Source organism: Trachypithecus francoisi, unplaced genomic scaffold, assembly GCF_009764315.1.
Source record: "Trachypithecus francoisi isolate TF-2019V2 unplaced genomic scaffold, Tfra_2.0 Contig01603, whole genome shotgun sequence".
Classification (NCBI taxonomy): Eukaryota; Metazoa; Chordata; class Mammalia; order Primates; family Cercopithecidae; genus Trachypithecus; species Trachypithecus francoisi.
The window spans coordinates 1,795,137-1,810,148 of NW_022681445.1; the positions used below are offsets into that span (position 1 = coordinate 1,795,137).

Genomic DNA, 15,012 nt, shown 5'->3' on the forward strand with positions numbered 1-15,012 from the left:
AGGCACATGCCACCACACCTGGCTAATTTTTTGTATTTTTGTATTTTTAGTAGAGATGGGGTTTCACCATGTTGGCCAGGATGGTCTTGATCTCCTGACCCTCATGATCCACCCACCTCAGCCTCCCAAAGTGCTGGGATTATAGGAATGAGCCACCGCACCCAGTCTCTCAATTTTTTTTTTTTTTTAGAAGATAGGAGGCAACATGGTAGGTTCATAATTAAAAAATTGTTTTGAAAGTATTTATTGTTTAATAATTCTTTCTCCCCTCAGCCCCATCTGGCCACTCTCTCTTTCTGCTTTTCTGATCATCCTAAAGGCTGAATACATCCTCCTCCTGTATGGAGGATTAGATGCAACACTAAAACCAATAGGTTTTCTGATGAAGATCAGGTCTTCATCAGATACCACGTCACTGTGGGTGGAGTGCTAGTTTTCAACAAATGTGGTGTTCCTAGGGTTCCAAAGGTAGTCCTTTCTCACGGTCGCTGGGCCACTCATGGAGTTGAAATGCCGCTGCCCATCTAAGTACAACATGGACTCTGAAACACAAGAGAGAACCCTGGAGAAACTTGTAACACCTTAGAAAACCATCATATAAACACAAGACTACTTGGGAACACTGGGACAGAACAAGATGCACTGTTGGGCCAGGGGTGTGCCACATTCCCAAAGAAGCAGGCCATGACTCCTGTCCCCTTCCTTTGGCTAGATCAGTTTTTGACTACCAGTGGCTGCTTGCCTGCCTGGGGGTCACAGGCATCTTTGGTCTTCAGGGCTGCCAAATCTCAAAAGCAAAATCTCCTAAAGACATGCTCTTGTGCTGACAGGCATCAATACACTTCCTACAATTCAAAAGGAGAAAAATGGCCAGGCACAGTGGCTCAAGCCTGTAATCCCAGCACTTTGGGAGGCCGAGACGGGCGGATCACGAGGTCAGGAGATCGAGACCATCCTGGCTAACATGGTGAAACCCTGTCTCTACTAAAAATACAAAAAACTAGCCGGGCGACGTGGCGGGCGCCTGTAGTCCCAGCTACTGGGGAGGCTGAGGCAGGAGAATGGCGTGAACCCGGGAGGCGGAGCTTGCAGTGAGCTGAGATCCGGCCACTGCACTCCAGCCTGGGCGGCAGAGCGAAACTCCGTCTCAAAAAAAAAAAAAAGGAGAAAAATGTCCTTAGAAGTTCTTCCCTTTGTTAGGGACAAGCAATAATCACTACTTACCTCCATATGTTTTGGGGAAAACCAATGGCACTTCTTTTTCTGACATGAACGTGAAATGAAAGACATTGGTGGTTGTATGCTCCTTCTCCTGCAGGGAGGCCACTTCACTGTGTACTCTGACTTGAATGTAATTATTCTGAGTAAAGCATACCTAACAGATTATAGACACTATAGTCAGTCAACTGCATTAGGAAGGGGAAAAGGACAGTCATAAGAGAAAACAGTGGCTTTTGGATATAGAAACTTCTAGGCTCAAATGAAAAAAAAAGTTGTATGTCAACTCTCATCACACACCTACCTGCGAAGAAAGAAAGAGCAATGAGCCAACCTCAACAGGTTTCTGAAACATGATGTCATCTACTGCTACCACAAACGGTCGAGAACCACTATTGGGGGAAAAGACAGAATTTGGGGTATACTACAAAATTCAATGATCTCAATCTTTTTCCCTAACAACTAGCTGAAGCAAAATAACAATGAATGAAGAATAAACTTAGACAAGGGGGAAAAGATCCTACCAGTGAGGAATGGTAAGAGATGCCATCGTGAGCAGATTAGGGCCAAAATAACTGTATCTTTTCCCTTCTACATATCATCACTGTATTTTCTCAGTGGTTTTTCAAATGTATGAACTTACAAAGTCAGAGAAACAACCTTCTAAAATGAAGATCAAACTCAGCTGGTATCAGTGTGGTATTCATTTAAAAACATAACATATTTCCACACACACCCAGACTGGTCTGAAATGTTTCATTTCAGTGGGGTGATATAAATTGCTTCTCAGAAGTTAAGACTGCCTTACATATAACTCACCCGAAGCTACAGGCAGTAGCCCACCCAAGTTCATATGCTTTCCTCATAAGGAAACCACCAAAGATCCGATTGAAAATGTTCCGCTCCTACAGGACATAAATAAATATCAATGAATACAAACGTATGGCCACCTTTGTATACAGAACAGAGGAATTAACAATGCCACAGGACAAAGGCCAGTTTAAAGGTGTGTCAAATCTTGGACAAATATCATGAATGGAAGCTATCCCATTCAGATTTCTCACTAAATTATAATACCTGAGGGTGGCAAATTTCCAAACTCTTCAGTTTTGAATTCTCCATCCACACCGCATTAGGGGGCAAAACTCGACTCCGAAAACTTATAGTCCTATACAAATGAATATTTATTAAACCCTGTTAATGCCATGGTTCTCTTGTTGAAAAGTAAAAACATTTGTAAGTCACTCCCAATACACTCAGACAACTGTGGCTCTAAAGAAGGCCAAGGTTTAGGCCAGGCACGGTGGCTCATGCCTGTAATCCCAAAACTTTGGGAGGCCGAGGAGGGCAGATCACCTGAGGTCAGGAGCTTGAGACCAGCCTGGCCAACATGATGAAACCCCCATCTCTACTAAAAATACAAAAAATATTAGCTGGGCATGGTGACAGGCACCCGTAATTCCACCTACTTGGGAGGCTGAGATGGGAGAATTGCTTGAACCCGGGAGGCAGAGGTTGTAGTGAGCCAAGATCACGCCACTGCATTCCAGCCTGGGCGGCAGGGTAAGACTCTGTCTAAAAAAAAAAAAAAAAAAAAAAAAAAAGATCAGGTGCGGTGGCTCACGCCTGTAATCCCAGCAGTTTGGGATGCCGAGGCAGGCAGCCTGACCAATGTGGAAAAACCCCATCTCTACTAAAAATGCAAAATTAGCCTGGCGTGGAGGTCCATGCCTGTAATCCCAGCTACTCAGAGGCTGAGGCAGGAGAATTGCTTGAACCCGGGAGGCAGAGGTTGTGGTGAGCTGAGATCATGCCATTGCACTCCGGCCTGGGTAGCAAGAAAGAAACTGTGTCTCAAAAAAAAAAAAAAAAAGGCCAAGGTTTAAATGTTTTTCCAACGTGGAATCTCACCATCCTTACTTTGGATCCAGTGTGCTGAGAAACATCTCATGGATGGTGGTCCCCTCCTCAGCGCTGGGGGCCATTTTCAGTAACGACGTGGAACTGAAGGCAATTCTTCTCCCCTTGTTCACTGAAACATGGGAGAATAAGGAGCAATGATCAGGAGGGTCACACTACAGCACAGGGCGTTCTGACCTGGGGTGCCATTCAAAATCTCACTGAAAATTATACACGTATCCAAGAGAAAACTGCAGAGGCCACATAAAACTCCCAGTGAGTCTTTGGTTCCACGTGGAAATTATATTGGTTCAGCGTGAGATCACTTGGTATCATCCTGATCCAGAGCCCTGACCTGCAGTTATCCCATCAAGATGCATTTCTCACTTCATTAAAACGGAGAAAACAGGCCAGGTGCAGTGGCTCATGCCTGTAATCCCAACACTTTGGGAGGCTGAGGCAGGAGGATCGCTTGAGTCCAGGAGTTCAAGACCAGCCTGGGCAACATAGTGAGACCCCTGTCTCTACAAAATAAAAATAAAAAAATTTAATTAGCCAGGCATGGTGGCATGTGCCTCTAGTCCTAGCTACTCGGGAGGCTGAGGTGGTGGATAGCTTGGGCCCAGGAGGTTGAGGCTACAATATAGTTCATTGCAGCCTCAAACTCCTGGACCCAAGCCCAACTCCAGCCTGGGAAACAGAGCAAGAACCCATCTTTAAAAAAAAAAAAAAAAACTGAGATAACAAATTACTTCACTTAATAAATATTGTCTGATCAATAAAATCAAAGTAAGGACTCCAAAGAACAAAGAATAGCATATTTTTAATTTCAATAAATTATTGGTATGAATAAGACATTTGGGTCAGGCACAGTGACTCACGCCTGTAATCCCAACACTTTGGGAGGCCAAGGCAGGCAGATCACAAGGTCAGGAGATCGAGACCATCCTGGCCAATATGGGGAAACCCCATCTCTACTAAAAATACAAAAATTAGCTGGGTGTGGTGGCACACACCTGTAGTCCCAGCTACTCAGGAGGCTGAAGCAGAAGAATCGCTTGAACCCAGGAGGCAGAGGTTGCAGTGAGCCGAGATGGTACCACTGCACTCCAGCCTAGCAACACAGAGAGACTCCATCTCAGAAAACAAACAAACAAACAAAAGACATTTGACTGGTATGAAGAACCCATAAAAATCTTAAATAATCTCTTCTGCAGTGTAATTAATGTGCTTTTCAAATTTATTATAAACAAATTAATGTACATTCTCCTTGTCTAAAGAGCTCCTCTTCCTCTGGGCTTTCAAGGATGAGTGGATTTACAAATGCCGGCCTAAAAAGAAGAAAGAAAAGAATATAATTTAAGATACGCCATTATCTAATAAAACTTGAAGATGAACTTACTAGTTCATCTAATCACCTACTAGTTTTACTAATCACCTACTAGTTTTAAAGAACCTGCTTTTCATTTTGGGTAGTGCTTACTGCTTGCCTTACACGTGAACGCTGGAACAATTAGGGAAGCCTTATGGTTACAGCCTTAATTGCAAACTAGAAACTTCACATTATAAAAAGGATAATGGCAATTGTGAAATGTTTAACCTGATTCTAATCATGAGGAAACAGTCAAATATAGGTTGTAGAACATTCTACAAGAAGACTGGCTTTAGGCCAGGCATGGTGGCTCACATCTGTAATCCCAGCACTTTGTGAGGCCAAGCCGGGCGGGTCACCTGAGGTTGGGAGTTCGAGACCAACCTGACCAACATGGAGCAATCTCGTTTGTACTAAAAACACAAAATTAAGCCGGGCGTGGTGGCACATGCCTATAATCCCAGTTACTCGGGAGGCTGAGGCAGGATAATTGCTTGAACCTGGGAGGAGGAGGTTGTGGTGAGCCGAGATCGTGCTACTGCACTCCAGCCTAGGCAACAAGAGCAAAACTCTGTCTCAAAAAAAGAAAAAAAAAAAAAAGGGAAAGGAAAACTGGCTTGGACTCTTTAAAAATATCAATTTTTGAAGGACAGCAAATGGCATAGAGACTATTCTAAAGAAACAGGATAACCAAATGCAATATACAATCCTTGATGGATTGGGTCCTGAATCAGGGAGATAGCTATAAAGGACATTTTAGGGACAACTGGTGAAATCTGAATATGGATCACATATTAAATAATTGTATCACTGTTAAATTTCTCAGCTATAATAAAGGCATTGAAGTTATGTAGAAATACCTGGTTCTTAGGAAATACATGCTGAACTCCTGAATGGGTGAAGCAGTCTCAAACCTACTTTCCAATGATTCATGGGAAAAAATATGCAAATATGTGTATTTATAGAGAGAGGGTAAGAGAATAACGCAAATGTAATACAATTTAGGTGAAAGGCATTTGTTTGTTGCATTATTCTTTCTATTTTCTGTAAGCATCAAATTTCTTGAAATAAAAAATAAGGGAAAAGGGATAATACTTCACTGTGGTAGAATCCAAAGATTTCATGAAACAACAATGGAAACAAAATAATTGAAACAGGCCGGTGGCAGTGGCTCACACTTGTAATCCCAGCACTTTGGGAGGCCAAGGCAGGTGGATCACCTAAGGTCAGGAGTTCGAGACCAGCCTGGTCAATGCGGTGAAACCCCGTCTCTACTAAAAATACAAAAATTAGCTGGGTGTGGTGGTGGGTGCCTGTAATCCCAGCTACTAGGGAGGCTGAGGCAGGAGAATCACTTGAACCCAGGAGGCAGAGGTTGCGGTGAGCCGAGATTACACCACTGCACTCCAGCCTGGGCAACAAGAGCCAACCACTGTCCTGAAAACAAAAAAACAAAAGAATTGAAACAACAGCTTGGAAGAGTGACATGCATCAGCTGGGAGTGAAACTTGCAGCAATGGCTTCAGTGCTTGAATAGAAGCCCCAGGCCAGTCACTGGCCACAGCAGGTCAGCTGGGGCTGGCAGGAAGGGCCAGAGTAGAGGGGTGTTATTCTTCCCTCAGATCACTAAGTAACCAACATATTTTTCTATCTTAATTTGACTTTCCAAGTCAGCTTTCCATGCAGCAGCAAATATTTTTCACTGCAGACTCCTAAATCAAGTTTCTAATACAAACGAGATTTCCCATAGGCCACTGGACTCTGTCCTGTGCAAAGAGCAATTCCTCCCACCCCAGCTCTACCCCCACAATTAGTTTTTCTCAGTCTGGGTGTAACTGTTGTTAGAAACCAGTAATTCAATTTAAGAGAAAAAAAGATGACGTAAAGTAAGTTGAAGACTATATGGTTAAATCTGACTTGAAAATGACCATGAGGCTTTTTTTTTGAGGCAGGGTCTTGCTCTGTCGCCCAGGCTGGAGTGCAGTGGTACAACCTTGGCTTACTACAACCTCCGCTTCCTGGGTTAAAGTGATCCTCCCACCTCAGCCTCCCACATCGTCTGGGACTACAGACACATGCTACCACACCTGGCTAATTTTCTGTACTTTTAGTACAGATGGGGATTCGCCATGTTGCCCAGGCTGGTCTCAAATTCCTGGGCTCAAGTGATCTGCCCACCTCGGCCTCCCAAAGTGCTGGGATTACAGGCATGAGCCACCACACCAAGCCTTCATGAGGCTTTTTGTTTGTTTAAAATATATCCTAGCTCTGTCCACTGAAAAGGCCTAGAAACAATAACAAACTAGTAACAATGTACTGTTCCAGTGCCCAGATTTTGAGGTCTAAATACCAGTTCCCACTAAAAGGAACCCCAGAACTACTTGGAGAAATGGATGACACCAGGCCTGAGGCAGGAAATATGTAAGATGAGCCCAAGACATCTTGTGTCAGAGAGCAGGAAGGTATCAAAGAGACAGGTGGAAAGGAGACAGCTTAGAGGAACTCCCACTGCCCAAAGATGGCACACTTGGAGCATCAAGAGAAACGATGGCTGCAATTTATTGAAATACAGAAAACATATTAAAACCATGAATTCATAATGATACTTTTCTGGCAGGACAGTGGCTCACATCTGTAATCCCAGCACTTTGGGAGGCCGAGGCGACAGGATCACTTGAGCTCAGGATTTTGAGATCATTCTGGCCAACATGGCAAAACCGCATCTCTACAAAAAGTTTAAAAATTAGCTGGGCAGCTACTCAGGAGGCTGAAGCCAGAGAATCGCTTGAACCGGGAGGTGGAGGTTGCAGTGAGCCAAGATTGTGCCACTGCACTCCAGCCTGGGTAACAAGAATGAAACTCCATCTCAAAAAGAAAGAAAGAAAAAAAATTAGCTGGGCATGGTGGTATGCGCCTGTGGTCCCAGCTACTCAGGAGGCTGAGGCGGAAGGATTGCTTGAGCACAGGAGGCCCAGGCTGCAGTGAGCCATGCTCATGACACTGCACTCCAGTCTGGACAGAAGAGCAAAACCTCATCTCAAAAAAAAAAACTGGGGCTGGGTGTGATGGTTCACACCTGTTATCTCAGCACTTTGGAATGCCTAGGTGGGCAGATCACTTGAGGTCAGGAGTTCGAGGCCAGCCTGGCCAACCTGGTGAAACCCCGTCTCTACTATAAATACAAAGCAAATCAGCCAAGCATAGTGGTGCATGCCTGCAGTCCCAGCTACTCGGGAGGCAGAGGCAGGCGAATCTCTTCAACCCAGGAGACAGAGGCTACAGTGAGCCGAGATCGCGCCACTGCACTCCAGCATGGGTGACCAAGCGAGACTCCATCTCAAAAACACATACAAACAGAAAAACAAAACAAAAAGAAATGTAAAAACATGACACTTTTCTAAAAATCCAAAAAACTGGGAAAGGCATGTCATCACCAGCTAGTGAACCAACTCCTTATTCTGAAAACATGTAAATAAAAGAATGAAGCATTGATCCTAACTCTCCATTTCAAACCCAATTGCCCTAGTTGTTAAGGGAAAGCTCTTCTTTACAGAATTCCAGCTAATTAATGTAGAAGGAATGACAAAATTTGAGAATTACTCTAAACCGCCTCATGATAGTAATTAAAGCAATGATCAGCAGTGGACGTCGAAAGCGCTGGAAAAAGACTGATGGGAAACTCAGCTATTTGCAGGATGACAAAGGAAACCCCTGTAGACTGCTGCTGATCAGAAGAGGAAAAACTGAACTTCACAAAGAAGAGATTAGGCTGTAACTGCTTGAACCCCCACACCAATCTTAGCATCACTGTGAGTGGGACAACTTGTACCTCCTGATATGATGCAACATGAGATATGAGATATACAACATCACCTATGTAGTACTCTCGCCAAATATGCTCAACCGAAATCTAATACAAGGCTTTAGATCTAACTTCAGTTTAGAGAAATTACTAGGGATAGAGAAAAACAAGACCAAAAAACAAACAAACCACCATGAGAAAGCAATAGGACAAATCCAGAAAGTGGGACACTATTTAGAACAAATGATCCAGCCTCTCAACAAGGGAATAAGAAACAATGGGGAAGACACACCTGTTCTGGATTTAAAAAGATTTAAGAGATTGCACAACTCAGCTGGGCGCGGTGGCTCACGCCTGTAATCGCAACACTTTGGGAGGCTGAGGTGGGTGGATCATTCGAGGTCAGGAGTTCAAGACCAGCCTGGGCAACATGGTGAAACCCACATCTCTACTAAAAATTAGCCAAGCATAGTGGCACACGCCTGTAATCCTAGCTACTCAGGAGGCTGAGGCAGGAGAATCGCTCAAACCCGGGAGGCGGAGGTTGCGGTGAACCATGATCCCACCATTGCACTCCAGCGTGGGCAACAAGAGCAAAATTCCATCTTAAAAAAAAGGATAATATTCTCTTAAGTAACTACATTACTATTTTCATGCCTAACAAAAATAATAAGTCCTTAACATATTCTAATATTAGTTCATATCCAGTTTTCTCCAAATATATTTTGAATGATTTGTTCAAATCAGGATCCAAATATGGTCCACATATTACATTTGATTTTTATGTCTGTAAGTCTGTTTTCTTTTCTTTTTTTTTTTGGTAACGGCTTTATTGAGGTATAATTTGCATACCACACAATTCACCCATTGACAGTGTACAATTTAATGGTTTTTAGTGTATTCACAGAATTGTGCAACATCTCTTTTTGTTGTAGTTGTTTTGAGGTACAGTCTCACTCTGTTGCCCAGGCTGGAGTGCAATGGTGCAATCTCGGCTCACTGCAACTTCCACCTCCCGGATTCAAATGATTCTCGTGCCTCAGCCTCCCCAGTAGCTGGGATCATAGGCATGTGCCGCCACGCCCAGCTAATTTTTGTGTTTTTAGTAGAGGTGGAGTTTCACCATGTTGGCCAGGCTGATCTCAAACTCCTGACCTCAAGTGATCCACCAGCCTTGGCCTCCCAAAGTGCTGGGATTACAGGCGTGAGCTACCTCCCCTGGCCTGAGAATATTCTTATTTTTTAAAAGATGCCTAAAGTATTTAAGAGTGAAATGTCATTATGTCTGGGATTTGCCTTAAAATATAAATTTTCTTTAAACAACAGATGAAACAAGAACGGCCAAAATATTGCAATTAAAGCTGTAAAGTCCAAATGACAGGTATATGGACATTCATTGTAGTCTTCTTTCTAAGCTTATGTATCTTTGAAATTCTTCAAAATAAAGAATTATGAAAAAATAGCAATTACCTTTATTTTCAGAATCACGAGCCACCATTACAAATGTTGCATCCAAAACAGGACAAAATTCATCACCATGTAACTAAAGAACAAAGGAAAGAAAATGTACATATGAGAAATAGATTGATCGGGAAGACCTGTCACGACTCTGACAGACAGTATGTATGTGGGCCGGGCGCAGTCGCTCACGCCTATAATCCCAGCACTTTGGGAGGCCAAGGTGGGAGATCCCTTGAGGCCAGGAGTTTGAGACCAGCCTGGTCAATATGGCAAAACCCCGTCTCTACTAAATAATACAGAAATTAGCAGGGTGTGGTGGCACATGCCTCTAATCCCAGCTACTCAGGAGACTGAGGCATGAGAACGGCTTGAACCCAGGAGACCAAGGTTGCAGTGAGCCGAGATTGCAGGACTGCCTCAAGAAAAAAAAAAAAAAAAAAGGAAAGAAAAAAAAAAAAAAGAGAGGGAGAGAGAAAGCCTGAAACTGGAAAAAGAGGAGAAGCACGTTCATTAACCATCATCTGCTAAGGGCCTACCCTGAGCCAGGCACAGCACTAGGCTCTGGGAATGGCAGGATGACAAAGGAGCCTGTGGCCTAGCAGAGGAGAAAAAAACCTCAAAGCCCAAACAGGGGGCTGGGCATGGTACCTCATGCTTATAATCCCAGCATTTTGAGAGGCCTAGATGGGAAGATCGCCTGAGACCAGGAGTGCAAGACCAACCTAGGCAACATAGCGAGACCTGGTCTCTAACTAAAAATTAAAATTAAAAATTAGCCAGGCATGGTGGTGCATGCCTGTAGTACCAGCTAGTTGGGAAGCTGAGGCAGGAGGATCCCTTGAGCCCAGGAGCTCGAGGATGCACTGAGCTATGATCACGCCCCTGCATTGTAGCCTGGGTGACAGAAAACATCCCATCTCCAAAACAAAACAAACAAAATGCAAACAGTATACTGCGTGAGATGGGCTGCTGGCATGGAGTTTGGAACTGTGCAAGACTGGGACCCAAAGGCAAGGGTCACAGAGGGTATCATAAGCGTTTAATTTGCCTGCTTCCCTCAGAATCTGAGCTTCTTGCAGGGCGTACCTGTCCTCCTGATGGCACACCTACCCAAGTGGACCTCCCATCATGCTCACAAACACTAGTATGTTCCAGGGAACTGCGGTGTGCCAACCACTAGCACATGTTTATGCCTCCGTAGCTGGGCACAGGAGCTCCAAAAAGAGGTAAAATCAAAGATGATTATGTGGGTTAAGTTAAATGCAGGTAGAGTATCTCTAATCCAAAAATAAAAAATACTCCAAAATCCAAAACTTTTCAAGCACTGACGTGACACTCAAAGGAAATGCTCATTGGAGCATTTCAAGATTTTGAACTCTGGGATTAGGAATGCTCGACCAGTAAATACAAATATTCTGAAATCAGAAACACTTCTAGTCCCAGGCATTTCAGATAAGGAATACTCAACCTGTATTTACAATGCACAGGCCTCTGAGGTTTTAAGATGTTTCTTCTCCCCCCAACCCCCCCAGGAAGAGGGTCTCACTCTGTCACCCAGGTTGGAGTACAGTGGCACGATCACGTCTCACTGCAGTCTCGATCTCATGGGCTCAAGTAATCCTCCCACCTCAGCCTCCTGAGTAGCTGACACCATAGGCATGCACCACCACACCCAGCTAATTTTTGTAGAGAAGGGGTTTTGCCATGTAGCCCAGGCTGGTCTTGACCTCCTGAACTCAAGCAATCTGCCAGCCTCAGCCTCCCAAAATGCTGGGATTACAGGCATGAGCCACCATGCCTGGGCCTTAAGATGTTTCTTTATCCCCTAGAAGTCTGTACTTCCAGGAAAGTCATACCATAAAGTAATGACAGAAGCTATTTATAACCTGAGAGTATATTCGGTTCCCTCCTCAACAAACGATACAAGCTTCATCACTACTACCTACTCAGGCCCTTATCGCCTTCCGCCTCAATTGCAGGAACAGTCTCACCGATCTCATTATGCCTCTGCCCTATTCAAACCTTTCAATAGTTGCTCCTTTCTTGCACCAGCACCTGGGCTAATCCTGTTAGCATGGCATATAAAGCCCTCCACAAGAGAGCCCAGGATTCTTCTCCAGTTGTTCACCAAATACTGTGCTCATACCTGCACCTTTTTCTCTAGCCATAGCTAACTAACAATCGAGAGGTCCTGGGATAGAGCAGGCTGTTGACTGCCTCCTGTCTATATCTTTACCTGATGCCTTCCTCAGCAGCCTCATTCTTCATGACACTCCTCCCCTCCCCCATCCCTATTCCCCAGATTTTCTTCCCTCCTTCATTCAGCCCCCGTAAGAGAAAGAGTCCTCTCCTGACAGTGGTTCTCAATGTAAAAGAAGTAGACATCACTCTAATAGGGGGCATTTGAAAAATACAGAGTGGTTTTGGTTGTCACATAACTTGGGGGGCATTACTGTGGAGGGGGGTAACCAGGGAGCTAAATCCCTCATAACGCAGGGGACAGGCCTGCAGAACAATGAATGCTTCCACCAGAAACGCCAACAGTGTCTCTGTTGAAAAATTATGCATAACAATATACTATACGATAATCATTTGTTTATGTGGCTGTCTCCCTACTGCACCGTGAGCTCCTGGAGGACAAAGACCATTTTCCTCCAGTTATACCCCTAGTATTTAGCACAAAGACTGGCAGATACCAGATACCTGATCAACATTTGCCAATGAATGAAGGAGGCAGGTTCTAGGCACTACTAGAATATCAACTCCAAGAGAACGGAACTTTATCTGTTTGGCTCACTGCTGTATGTCTAGCACAGGACAGGCACTTAATAAATGATTGCTAAATGAATGTGAAATGAATGGATGTCAGGAAGTGAGCTAGGTGACTCAAACCCAGGTCCTATCGTTGAGGAGTAGAGTCCACAGTGGAAGAGAAAAGACATGTTCATGCACAGCTCTGTAGGAGACTAGCAGGTGCCAGGAGAGTGAGTCAGAGAGATAGTAATGAGGAAGGAGGCCTGGGGAAGGAACAGGTGTTACATGATGGGAGAATAAGGAAAGGGATTGAGCATGAAGTTATCCTGGAGCACAGGGAGAATATGGATACAAAGCCAGAGCACGAGAATTTCAGGCAAAGGAAAAAGCACCAGCAACTATACTCATTCACTCACTCCCAGCTGAACATCCCTTATCCAAAATGCTTGGGACCAGAAGTGTTTTGTATTTCAGACTATTTTGGAGTTTTGGATTTGGAATGTTTGCATTCAATACTCACAGGTTGAACATTCCAAACCCAACGAGCATTTCCTTTGGGCATCATGTCAGTGCTCAAAAAGTCAGATTTTGGAGCATTTCAGATTTCAGAGTTGCAATGTTCAACCTATATGTAAATTATGGTTTACTATCATGAACACCCACTAGTGCCAAGCACTAGAACGCAAAGATGAATAACTCCCTATTCTTACGATGCTTGAAGGCCAGTGGTGAGCATTAAGAAGGTATATAAATGATAAGTCAAAGGGAATATAGTTGGAAACATAGGCTGGGGCTAGTTTATGAAGCCCCTTGGGTCCTAATTAATCAAAGGAGTTTTGTTTTTTGTTTGAGATGGGGATCTCACTCTGTCACCCAGGTTGGAGTACAGTGGCGCAATCTCAGCTCACTGCAACCTCCACCTCCCAGCCTCAAGCGATCCTCCCACCTTAGCCTCCCAACTGGCTGGGATCACAGGCACACGCCACCACACCGGCTAATTTTTTGTACTTTTTTTTTTTTTTTTTGAGATGGAGTCTTGCTCTGTCACCGAGGCTGGAATGCAGTGGCACGATCTTGGCTCACTGAAACCTCCGCCTCCCAGGTTCAAGCGATTCTTCTGCCTCAGCCTCCCTAGTAGCTGGGACTACAGGCACGTGCCACCACCCCCAGCTAATTTTTGTATTTTTAATAGAGATGGGGTTTCACCATATTGGCCAGGCTGGTCTCAAACTCCTGACCTCATGATTTGCCTGCCTTGGTCTCCCAAAGTGTTGGAATTACAGGCATGAGCCACCATGCCCAGCCAATTTTTTGTACTTTTTGTAGAGACAGGATTTCACCATGTTGCTCAGGCTGGTCTTGAACTCCTGAGCTCAAGAGATCCACCTGCCTCGGCCTCCCAAAGTCCTGGGATTGGAGCCGTAAGCCACTGCGCCTGGGCCAGTCAAAGGGGTTTAGACTTTAATCCACAGATAATGAATGGTCACTGAAGGTTTCTGAGAAGGGAGGTGACCTGATTCAAGATCAGCTTTGGAAGACTTTTGCGGTAAAAATGCATGAAATTAGAGAGGTCAGGCTAGAGAAAGTCAGGTTAATTAAAAGACTCTTAAGGCACTCACACAAGAGGCAGCGAGGACTTGAATAAAACACAGGGCCAAAAGCATGTGGGGAGAAAGAATTCTGGTGAGTTGCTGTGGGTGATGAATTTACAAGACCTGGCAAAAGGCTGCATGGGAAAGGGAAAAATTAAAGCTGTCACAAAGGTTTGGAGCTGGAGGAAACAGGAGGCTGGCAAAGGGGAGACTGGAGGAGGATGAGAATTGGAGCCATTCAGTTTGGAACGTACTGTTTATTGGAACTTGAGGTAACAACAGCACATCTAGGTGAAGAAATTAAGGAGCACTCAGAAAAGTGGGTATGAAGGTCAAGCCCAAAATAGAAATTTGAGGCCACCTCAACAGTATTTATAATAAATTAATATTATTGCTAGGCTGGGGGTGGTGGCCCATGCCTATAATCCCAGCACTTTGGGAGGCCGAGGCGGGCAGATCACTTGAGGTCAGGAGTTCGAGACCAGCCTGGCCAACATGGTGAAACCCCGTCTCTATAAAAAAATACAAAAACTAGCCAGGCATGGTGGTGTGCACTTGTAATCCCAGCTACTAGGGAGGCTGAGACAGAAGAATCGCTTGAACCCGGGAGGCAGAGGCTGCAGTGAGCCGAGATCGTGCCACTGCACTCCAGCCTGGGTGACAGAACGGGACCCTGTCTCAAAAAAAAAAACAAAAAAAAGAAATCCAACAGTGGTGACTGTGTAATTGGCACTGTAGCAAGTACTTCACATGAATAGGTTTTTTCCAATTTCCCTTTCCACAACCATGTAACATGGTGCTCTGTTACTAGTTTCATGTTACACTGGAGAACACAGAGGCTCAGAGAGGTGGTTTACCCACAGCCACATGACTAGGAAGCAGCAGCGCTGGGATTAGAACTTAAATCTCAAGCC

The 15,012-nt window shown here is 44.5% G+C and overlaps 1 protein-coding gene across 3 annotated transcripts in view; it reads right to left on the reverse strand.

The window, feature by feature from the left end:
* Window positions 1-208: 208 nt before the first annotated feature.
* Window positions 209-15,012, reverse strand: part of ACOT9 (acyl-CoA thioesterase 9) — a 39,700-nt gene continuing 24,896 nt past the window's right edge. For 2 of the 3 annotated variants that reach the window (XM_033195408.1, XM_033195400.1), the window contains 8 exons: window positions 9,762-9,834; window positions 4,381-4,449; window positions 3,139-3,250; window positions 2,296-2,386; window positions 2,038-2,123; window positions 1,523-1,610; window positions 1,225-1,375; window positions 209-542 (listed from right to left, as the gene is read on the reverse strand). In XM_033195408.1, the coding sequence (XP_033051299.1) occupies window positions 430-542; window positions 1,225-1,375; window positions 1,523-1,610; window positions 2,038-2,123; window positions 2,296-2,386; window positions 3,139-3,250; window positions 4,381-4,449; window positions 9,762-9,834 (783 nt within the window). In that variant the 3' untranslated portion in view covers window positions 209-429. The other variant, XM_033195417.1, reaches the window with a different exon arrangement.